At 30.5% G+C, this 12,228-nt stretch overlaps 1 protein-coding gene across 1 annotated transcript in view; it reads right to left on the reverse strand.

Moving 5' to 3' along the window:
• Positions 1-4,043, reverse strand: part of LOC109343667 — a 6,710-nt gene extending 2,667 nt beyond the window's left edge. The window contains exons 1-3 of the mRNA XM_019582079.1: positions 3,824-4,043; positions 3,659-3,739; positions 3,289-3,571 (exon numbers count right to left, since the gene is read on the reverse strand). Of these exons, the coding sequence (XP_019437624.1) occupies positions 3,289-3,571; positions 3,659-3,739; positions 3,824-3,874 (415 nt within the window). The 5' untranslated portion in view covers positions 3,875-4,043. The remainder of the gene's footprint in view (positions 1-3,288; positions 3,572-3,658; positions 3,740-3,823) is intronic.

Below are 12,228 nucleotides of genomic sequence, written 5' to 3' on the forward strand. Positions count from 1 at the left end.
AGTCTTGATGGTGGTTGTCTGGTTCTTTGTGGTCTTGGTTGGCTTTGAATTTCTTCACCAACTGGTTGATTAGTATGCAATAGTTCCAAATCTGCTAGGCCTTCATCAAGTTGCACTGTTGTGTGTTTTACTGGGTCATTGTTTGTCTCATTCCAATTCCAGCTTTGTGTTTCATCAATTCTCACATCCCTACTCAACATTATCTTGTGGCTTAGTGGATCATAAACCCTGTATGCACCTGTAGTGTGATAGCCAAGCAATACAAGCTTCTTGCTTCTGTCATCAAGCTTCTTTCTTTGAGCTTCAGGTACATGAGCATAGCAAATTGAACCAAATATTCTGAAGTGGTCCACCCTTGGTTTTGAGCCTGACCAAGCCTCTTCAGGTGTGGTTTCCTTTAGCCTTTTTGTAGGGCATCTATTCATGATGTACACTGCTGTAGAGACAGCTTCACCCCAAAACCTTTTTGGCATAGATTTTGTTCTGAGCATGCTTCTTGTCATGTTGAGAATGGTTCTGTTCTTCCTTTCTGCAGTCCCATTATGTTGAGGGGTATATGGAACAATTACTTCATGAATCAATCCTTCCTTGGCACAGAAATCCTTCATCTCATTTGACAAGTATTCTCCTCCTCCATCAGATCTCAGGGTCATCAATTTCTGTCCACTCTGCCTTTCTACTTGAGCTTTAAAGTACACAAATATTGAGAATACCTCACCCTTCCTCTTGATCAGGTAAACCCAAGTCTTCCTAGTAAAGTCATCTGTGAAGGTCACGAAGTATCTGTTATTTCCCAATGAATGTTCTTCAAAAGGGCCACAAACATCTGAGTAGATCAACTCAAGTGACCTTGTTGATCTAGTTGGTATGTGAGATACAAAGCTCCTCCTACTTTGGTTGCTTGACAGACAATCATCACACAGTGTGCTTGGACTACTAATTGAAGGTAATCCAGTGACAATTTCTTTCCCGCTCAGAAGCTCAAGGCTCTTGAAGTTTAGATGGCCATACCTCTGAGGCCAAGTCCAATTATCTTGAATTGTCTTAGATAATAGGCACTTGTGATTATTGACTTGAATCCCAATCTTGAAGGTTCTGTTTTTGGACAATGGAACCCTCAAGATGAGATTCTTGTCACAATCATATACATTTAGCATCTTGTCTGCCATGGTATTCCATATCCTTTCTCAAGTAGTTGCCCAAGGCTAAGTAGGTTACTCTTCATCTTGGGCACATATAGGACTTTTTTGATGCTTGCACACTTCCCATCATTTCTTCTGATTGAGATATCTCCAACTCTCTCAGCATTTATGGAACTATGATCAGCAAATTTCACTCTACTCTTGGCATTTTCATCAAGTCTCTCAAACCACTCCTTGTTGCCTGACATGTGATTGGAGCACCCTGTGTCGAGATACCAACAATCATCCTTGACTTCTTGTTCTGATGTGAAGTAGGACCTGTTCCTCCTCAGATTCCTCCTCTTGAGCCAACCTGGCTTCAATTTCTGGACCACTACCATGAGCAACCTTGAACCTGCACTCAGATGCAAAGTGACCAAAATTCTTGCAATTAAAGCATTGAATTTTCTTCTTATCAAACTTCTTCTTGTTTCTCTTTGACATCTGGTCTTGTCCACTACCTCTGTTTCCAGATAATGAGTTTGAGTCCTGCCTTGTTCCTTCATAGCTCCTTCCTTTTTCAGATCTCCATTTGTTCTTAAATCTCTTTGTGAGATTTCCTTGATTGAATGGCCTTCTGCTTGTTTGAGCTTGGAGAGCTTGATCAGAGTTTCTCTCTGAGTTTCTTTCTTTGATCCTTTGTTCATGTGCCTCTAAAGTGCTTTGCAATTCTTCAATCTTGAACACCTCAAGATCCTTAGACTCCTCTCTGGCAATAACCACATGATCAAACTTGGGATTTAAGGTCCTCAACACCTTTTCAACTACCAATTGATCCCTTATTGCTTCACCACATCCCTTCATCAGATTTGTGAGTGATCTGATTTTGGTGAAGTACTCTCCAATTGTGTCACCATCTCTCATTTGCAATAATTCGTATTCTCTCCTCAAGGTTTGGAGCTTTACTTTCTTTACCTTCTCTGCACCAGCATAGCACTTTTCAAGGCTATCCCAAGCTTCTTTTGCTGTTTTTGCATTGAAAATCTTCTCAAAATTCGATTCATCTACACACTGATGAATCATGAACAGAGCTTTACAATCTCTCTTCTTGCAATCTCTGTGAACAAGTCTCTGAGCCTCAGTTGCATCCTCACCCACTGATTGATAGCCTTCTTGAATTATATCAAGCACTTCTTAATAGCCAAACAAGACCTTCATCTGTATGCGCCATCTTTCATAGTTCTTGCTGTCCAGAATGGGTAATGTCATTGTAAAACCACTATTTGTAGCCATGGATGAACTGATAGGTGTCCCTTTTCCCACTGATCCAGGAATCGAAAAAAAATTCACTTAAGGCAAAGCTCTTGATACCACTGTTGTTTACTATACTTTGTAAACTCAAAGAAGAAGAAAAAGTTGTGCACGAGCAGAGAGAAGAAGAATCAGATTGAAGAAGAAGAATAAAGAACTATTGGTAAAGAATGTAGAGAAAAAGATGAGAGGTAAGTCTAGTCTTTTGTATTGCATCAATTGCTTACTTAATTATAAAACAAACACTTCTATTTATAGGATTAACCAACTAACTACTTACTATAAACAGAAAGTATACACCAACTAGATTAACTAACTACACTGAATTACAAAAAGTATCATCAACAAATACAACTCTTAAACTTTATATTATTTCATTCTCATGCAGAAGTTGAGACAAATGTTAGTGACCATAAATCTTTAACGATCATGCGTCTCTGTGACAAAACAATTATCATATCATGAATGGGTAAGGATCTTTTGTCCCAAAGTCTGTCCTGAACCAATTATAATGAAACAAAAATAGAAAAATAATAAATGTTTGATTTTTTTTATTGGTACGAGACGTGCTTGGGACATACTTTGGGACAGCAGATCCTTGTCCATCAACATAAACCTAACACGATCAATTTTGGGCATATCATGGCACAATTCTCTAACACTATAATGATTTTACACATATGCTAGGCTAACATTAATGTATACACACATTAAAGTGATAAAAAGAATCACCAAATGTTTAGCTCTATAATAAATAAATAAAATGCACCTTCAGGAAAAACATGTCAGATGCATGAATAGATTGCCTGATAAGTTTGAACCGCAAAAACAATTTACCAGATAAATTTGTATATACCTTCTGATTTTGAACCACTACGTTTCTTCGCGGCTCGATCAATAACAACCATGAATCTGACGGGGGTGGTATTAGTCCAAACAAACTCGCACGTATCACCCACTTTCAGGTCATTTTCTGTTGTAAACTTATACCAACCATCTTGAATTTTGTATTTTGTTCCGCGATTTCCTGTCCAAGTTTTGTACTTAACTTGCCAAATCGATTCCGTACCCAATACCCTAAGAAAGACTGGTGCTTCCTTCATTTTGAAAAAGTCTTTGCCAAATTTTGATGGTATTGCCTGAAATTTTTATTCAGAAAATTTTGTTACTCTTTATGGAGCAAAATATGGGAAAGAATTCAACAAATTTTGCCTAATAAGACTTACCATGCTCCTTTCTGAAACATATGATGGTCTAGTAACCTTGAACTTGGGAAGGAAATTACGATTCGCTTTAAAATTTTCAGCCTTAAAAAACAACATTAGCAACATATATCAATAATCATTCATTAAAAAAACAGAGAACTACATTGAACAAAACATTTTTTTTACCTCAAAGTCGAAATTCTTCCAACCCCTTCTTCTTATTCTTAGCTTCAGCATTGTTGAAGTAGCATCCTGGTTCTTGAGAAGGCATGGTTCAAAGGATGAAGATAAGGGCTGCTATGACTCAAAGTTGGAATTTTGAAGTATTAGGTATGATTAAAATGCAAAACCAAACTATGCCGAGAACAGTTCCAATCCAAACTAGGAGAATATGTTCACATTTTCGATTCAAAGAAGTTGCTATTTTTTTCTAAGTTTTCACTAAGATATGTGAAAACTCAACAAAAAAGATAGCAACTTTTTTTTTGGAATGACACAAAAAATAACTTAGAAATCATTCAGAAACTATAAAATAAAATAAAAACACATAAATGAAAAGGCGAATTTAATTAGCAAAAACAAAAATTTGAAAAACAGAGCATGAATGTGAGAGATGATATGTACCCAGGGTGGAAGATGGAGGCTCAGTGTTTACAGCAAAATGACTCCAGTTGTGAGAGAGTATAAGAGTAGCTGAAAGAATAGTTTTGGCTCTGCTGCATTTGTGCAGCTTTTATCCAGTTACAGTTGTCCGAAAAGTAAGTTATATTTCGCTATTAATCAAAAAAAAATATTTAATTATTAATTTATCCGAAAAAATTATTATTATGAACCAAAAGAATATAAAAAAATTGATATAATGGAAAAACAGCTTTTGTTTGATACACTAAATGGATTATTATTTTATGTTTTTTGGTTTTGTTTCTTTGGAAAATTCAATGAGATGAGAAAGGGTGCATGCATACTTTGGGAAGAAAAGGGCGTGGGAACCGTACAAGTAAGTTACAACGATTACAGAGTACAGATCACAGCTGTTGGGATTTTGGCTTTTTCTTCACTGAACTTTCTATTTATTTATTTTATTTCTCACTTAATGAAGTTCATTTTGTTTATCTCCTATTGATACAAGCAAGGATTTTCAACTATCATGTAACTAAAGAATTAATCTAGATTACTCATCTCAATTAATATCATTTTTAGAATCAAATTTTTTATATTTTAGTCTTTTTAACCACACATATATCATTAAACTTATATAAGTCCTTGATTTCATTAGATAAATAGAATAATGTATGTCGTGATGTGAGGAGAGAAGTTATCTCCTCACACCCATTTAGGAATAAACACTTGTATTATTTTACTTTTTATTTTCTTATTTATTTTTAAAATAGGTAAAAAATAATCATGTGTCATTATCTAACTAGTATAAGGAAAGAAATTATTTCCTCAAACCATGAGGTAATGCATCCTCTTAGATAAAATATATAACATCTCATGACAACATCCATATAAAGAGTATTTTTAAATTGTTGATGTTATTTGTTTTTGGGTACATCGTTGATGTTATTTCTTATAAATTGCAACACCAGTAACATCATTTATATTAGTGTTGTTAAAACCAGTGAAAGTAATGGTACGGTGGTTAAATAATTAAAGGGAATGGAGTATCTCCTTGTATAAGGAGATAAGTTGTTTCCTCCTGCCAGTGAAATTATGGCATGTGTCATGTTTCATCATTTTCTATAAAAATATTTTTAAAAATAAACAAAATAGCACACATGTCACATTTTTACTGGCTAGAGGAGATAAGTTATCTCCTTATATAAGGAGATACATTATTCTCATAATTAAAACATATGCCAGTTAAACCGGACATACCTATTTATATTTATATATATAAACTTATAACACAAAAAAATCAAATTCAAATAGGTAAATAGTCAAATTTATAATTCATATTCATAATCTACTCAAAATTTACATAAACAAACAACTTTAAGTCTTTAACAAATTCAAAGTCTAAATTATAAAATATATCAATCCAAAAGTATCACTTAACAACCGCAAAATATAAATAAATGACACGAGCCCACTCTACAAAGCAAATAAATTTGGAGTTTTAAATTTAACACCATTGAGTCAAAGTTGTCTCATATCGGTATTATATTTTTGCACCAAATCATATCTTCAGACAGTACTTTAAGATTACACAAATATTACTGAGATTACACACGAATGTTAGGAATAGGAACTAAAAGGTGTAATCTAAGTATGCATTGGAAACGGGTGGACATCTGCTGTCCCAAAACAGTGTCTCACTCCATGTGTCATTTCTTGTGATTGCTTAGAAAAATAATTAACTATTAAAATTTTAATTTAAATATATTTTTCAACCAACCACAAGTAATGACACATAGAGTGACACATTTTGTGGTACAGCAGATGTGCTCCCCTTGAAAACATGTGTCTTGAAGAGTTGAAGACGAGTTGGAAAGATAGGTCACCTTGTAATATGTTTTTAAGTTTTTTTTAAAAAAAAATATGTGTATAAACCGACCGATTTAGTCAAATACCAGCCGGTTCACCAGTTTTGATCAATTTTGACCAGTTTTGATACTTGGTCGATTTCAACATTTGTACTGTACCGATTAGGGATCCGGTTCACCGGTGTTTTTACATCGTTGATTTATATTCTCTAAGTGAGAAATTAATTATAAATTTTACATTACTCCCTCCTTTGTCCTTTCAATTTTTGTCTTAAAACCTCAATCCATATTCATATTTTACTTTTTAATTTTATATTTATTTACTACTCATACTTTTTACATCATAATTTTTTATTTATTTTTAATTTAATTTCTAATGTACATTAAATGAAATTATTTAAGTTAAGATATAAGTTACTTTAAGAAGCTTATAAATCTAAAAATTATAAAATATAAGTTCCTTTGAGACCCTGTTAAATTAAATCTTATTCTCCTCAGTTTTTCTAAAAATTTCACTTTGCGAAGCTTATAAGTTTAAAAATTATAAAATATAAGTTTCTTTTAAAATGGGAAATTATCAAGCATGAAAGTAGTTCACCCTTCTCAATTCATTAAAATGGGAAATTACCTGTTTTAGCACATCATTATGGGTTTTTAGCACTATACTCAGTTACATTATATATTTATATTGACACCTGACTCTCCATAATGATGAAGAAAAATAGCTTAGCTAATTAATGAAAGGGAATGAAGTATCTTCTCATACTAGGAGATAAGTTATCTCCTCCTGCCAGTAAAATTATGACATGTGCCATGTTTCATTATTTTTTATAAAAATATTTTTAAAAATAAACAAAATAGCACACATGTCACATTTTTACTGGCTAGAGGAGATAAATTATCTCCTAATATGAGGAGATACATTATTCTCGTAATGAAAAACTTATTTAAGAAACTACTATCAATAAAACAAATTAAAGAAACACCAACATGTGCGTTGTTGCTTAAGGCATGACGTTAGAATGGTGTAGGGAAGTGTAACAATAACATTTCAGGACATTAATTTAAAAGGTATACTGAAAGTGTAATTCTTCGGTCAAAATATAATAAAACATAAATATATTACCTATATAACAAAAAATACTATCCACATGTATGTGTCATTACCTCCTTGAATTGCCATATATCATACTCACAATAAAAGTTTTCTCACTCAAATAATTCTACCACATCCGATACACTTCACCACACCATAACATTTGTTATTATATCTTGATACACCTTTTTATCATTTATTCTTCTTCTTTCTTCCATATTTTCTCTCTTTCATTTTATTACTAATTAGAGAACTTCATCTCTCTTTCACTCATTCATTTCATTACTCTACTTTTCTTCAACCATTTCTCTCTCTCTTCTAGGTTTATATCATTCTTCCATTTCAAAATTGCTTATTTTAAAATGATTTTATGCATGTAGATCTATGCATTGATTTTTTCTTTGAAGATGTTGTATTAAAATCTTTTTTTGCTTATTTTGTAGATATGTTATTATTGTTGGATAAATAGATGAGTGAGATGTCTCTAATGACAAGAGCATTGATGATAGTTCTATTTGATTTGGTGTCTCTTATTGTTTGTTCACCCTTGAAGCATCATTGCAGGTTAGTTTTTCTATATCTCTTTGTTGTTTCTTTATTTGTTTATAGAATTTTCTATTCAAAATAATCATTATTGTAATGTTGAAAATGACATGAACAGTGACGAGATCGTAAAGAGGAAGAAAAAAAGTAAATAATCTCTGACACTTTGGTATTTTCATCATTTCTCCTTAATTTTCTAATAAAATTGTTCAAATGCCATTTTGCTACCTAATCTTGAGCAAAAGTAGCATAGTATTGATTCTATGTTTTCTATGGTTCATCTATTTTGTTGTACAACATGAGATGTGTTACTTATGTTATGATTCATTCTTTCATTCTTCATCACACAATATTTAATTCTTCATTACACAAATAGATAAATATAATGAAAACTCAGGTTATGATTCATCAAATTTCGCCCTCATTCACCAATAGGAATGTGGCTTCCTATTTGTTCTCTCACTTTCTTATTCATTTATTCTATTTCATTCAATAATTTAATCTTACGTTTTTCATTTGTCGTCTTGTAGTAATATTGATAATAATTTGATTGATTATGAACTTAATGTCAGGTTATGATTCATCAAATTTCACCCTCATTCACCAATAGGAATGTGGCTTCCTATTTGTTCTCTCACTTTCTTATTCATTCATTCTATTTCATTCCATAATTTGATTTCATTCATTGTAATTTAAATATGAATAAATGGACAATAAATTAATTTGATTCTAAGAAATTTGCAAGTGAGAATTAATGCATCATTGAAGATTTGGAACAAATAAAAAAATAATCAGGATCATTTTGTGTTTCATTATATAATTTAATGATAATAATTCAATTGATTATTGACTTGAATGATATTGTTATCTTGTAGTTAAAATGAGTATATTTCAGTTAATATTTGAAATAATTTTGATAATAATTGTGTAACGATATTGAGCATTAATGTAATATTATGAGCAAAATTTGATTTCATTCACTGCAATTTAAATGTGAATAAATGGATAATAACTCAATTTGATTCTAAAAGTTTTATTAGTGAGGATTAATGCATCATTTAAATTTTGTAACAAAATAATAATAATTAGGATCATTTTGTATTGAACAATAGGAATGTAACTTTACATTTGTTCATTATCTTCCTTATTCATTCATCGTATTTTATCCCATAATTTAATCTTATGCTTTTCATTTGTCTTCTTATTGTAATAATAATAATAATAATAATAATTGATATGATTATCTTTCAGTTAAAATTTGAATAATTTTGTTAATAATTATGTAATGATACATGATTCTTAAAGTAATATTTATTAGCAAAATTATATTTCATTCATTGCAATTTAAATGTGAATAAATGCACAATAACTCAATTTGATTCTAAGAAAGTTGCAAGTGATGATTAATATATGAGTTAAGATTTCGAACAAAGAAAAAATATTTGAGATCGTTTTGTATATTTTTCTCACTTAACTATGTAAATATGTTCACCTGTATTTTTAACTATACAAATGCACCGGTAACATGTGTACTCTTTTATTCTATAATTTAATATTATGTTTGTCATTTGTTGTCTTATAATTGATAATAATTTTAATTGATTAAAGACTTAAATGCTATGATTATATTTCAGTTAAAACTTAAAATAATTTTGATAATAATTGTGTAATGATAGGTCAACATTAATGTCATATTTATGAGCATAATCTAATTTCATTGACTCTTCTTAACTCCTTTGTCCTCATTCTTATTAGTTAAATCTCAAATTGCCGAAAGTCTCTCATCTCATTCATTCTTCTTAAACATAAGGTACAATTTGATTTCATTCATTGCAATTTAAATGTGAATAAATGGATAATAACTCAATTTGATTCTAAAAGTTTTATTAGTGAGGATTAATGCATCATTTAAATTTTGTAACAAAATAATAATAATTAGGATCATTTTGTATTGAACAATAGGAATGTAACTTTACATTTGTTCATTATCTTCCTTATTCATTCACTGTGTTTTATCCCATAATTTAATCTTATGCTTTCCATTTGTCTTCTTATTGTTATTAACATTGCAGATATAACAATATTAGTTTATATATTTTGATACTTTGTAACAATAATTATGAAACTCATGATTTTTATGATCAAATATTTATTTATATCATATGAGTTCATATTACTATGATAATAATAGTTTGTACTCAATTATATATTATCATGCCTTACTATATATTTGATCATTATGTTGCATAATTTGTCAATTTATGGACGATTAATATATTATCATGTCTTACTATGCGACAAAAGTTATGAAGACATTGTGTCGTTATATTAGAAAACATATCCAATGAAATTAATTCACAATTTTTATGTTTCTATATATTTCATCAAATTATTACACAATATTACTAATATACATTTAATAATATTCATACTTATGTGTTTCTAAATATTCATCAAAATCAATGTCTTATGAGAATGCTCGATTAATATGTGATTGTTTAACCATATGAATGCAGATGTAAGACTAATGTTCTTAACCATGTGAATATACAGGTAACATGTGTGTTTCTTAATCATTAGAATGTACATTTAATATGTATGCTCTTAATCACACGAATGCATGAGTAACATGTGTGCTCTTAACCATATGAGTGCACACGTAACATATTTTTTTCTTAACCATATGAATGAATGCACGAATAACATGTGTGTTCTTAACTATTAGAATGCACAGGTAAAATGTGTGTTATTGACCATTAGAATGCACGGATAATATGTGTTATTAAACAAACGAATACACGAATAATATATGTGTTATTAAACATACGAATACACGGATAACGTGTTTATTATTAACCATTTGACAAAAAATTATTACCCTGTGCAAATGCAACTTACAAGTTTGCCCTTAAAAATCATGTCAGACACACACATAACAACATATAATGTGAATTATACACCACAAAGTCATTCACCGTTTCTGCAAATAACAAATCAAATTATTTATTTTTCTCATACTTTCTCCATTTTATATTTTACGCTATATAAAACATCTAAAAATCAAATAACCACGTCTTATAAGTAACATAATTTGATTGTCAAATACCATTATGGAATGAAAAGGATAATAAAAAACTAATGATATGAAAATAAGTGTCATAAAGTTTAGAACAAATATTATATCGGATATAGGTGATGTGAACTTTTAAGAATAAAATCTCATATCTATACAAATATATAAAGGCAAAACAATTGTTAACTGCCATGGATGGAGTAATTTTGATATTCCAATTTTAGCCTTTGCTCAATATTAAAGTAACTTACATATTCTACCCCAATTTTAAACTGCAAAACAAAACTGATACATGTAAAATATCTAATAACATAAAATTATCCATACCATTATATAAAGCCAAAATTCATTTTACATGGTATAATTTTTAATTCCAATTTAACCTCACTCTATGTAGTAACCTCCTCTATCCAAAACTCTTAAACTGCTCATTCTCTCAAGTTCTCTCATTCTCATCCTTTTTTCTTCTTCTATTCTCCACAATCAACTCTCTCTTCTCTGAGGTTGTGATAAAAAAAAATGAAATTTTATAAAAAAAGAAAGAGACTCAATAACCTAATAATGCAAATGAGTTCTCTCTTGGAGGACTTTGAATCCATGAGGGCTGGAAAAGTACTTCTCCATCATGTTAATGAAGTGATTGTTGTCTTGAACGGAGCATTGTGGATCCTTCACCAGAAGTGCTATGTTGTCTTTGATGCAGCGGTTGTGATCGGTGTAGAGGGCAGTGAGTTGGGAAGTGAGTTTTTGATCGCACTCAACGCTGGAAATGGTGAGATAACAACATATACCACATTTGCATTATCAAGTTATCTCATGTTATTGTGCCTCATACCTCATTCTGCAATTGCAATATTATCCTTTTCTCTTATGTTATCATCTACTCAATAAGTTTTAAAAACAATTTCAATTCATTATTTACAGTTTAAACTCTGGTTAATTTTGAGAAACATTTGTTATAATTGTACGTTTAGGGTGAATTGTTAAGAGAAGTAAACTATTATTCTTTGATATTATACACCCTTCTTCTCTTAGTTTCCTCTTTCTTATCTTTAATTTTTATTTTATTTTGATGTAGTTTATAAAATATTATGCACAAAAGATGTTCGACGAAATACTTCACTCATTGCATGTAGAAACAACAATCATACATATGCAGAGGTATGCATATTTTCTTTTTGCATTCTGGTGTGGTTATCGGTTGTACTTTGTGAAATAACAAACTATTTGTGAAAAGTTCCAATAGAATGTAGTACTTCCATGTTCTTTTACTTTTTTTCTTTTCTTCACCAAGCTGTTTCGTATTCATCTTATATTATATGGGTTACTTCATTTTATATCCTTGCTCAACATGTCGTTATGTAGGATAAATTGCTGCTTTACAAAAGATGTT

The sequence above is a fragment of the Lupinus angustifolius genome, chromosome LG03 (genome assembly GCF_001865875.1).
Source record: "Lupinus angustifolius cultivar Tanjil chromosome LG03, LupAngTanjil_v1.0, whole genome shotgun sequence".
Lineage (NCBI taxonomy): Eukaryota > Viridiplantae > Streptophyta > Magnoliopsida > Fabales > Fabaceae > Lupinus > Lupinus angustifolius.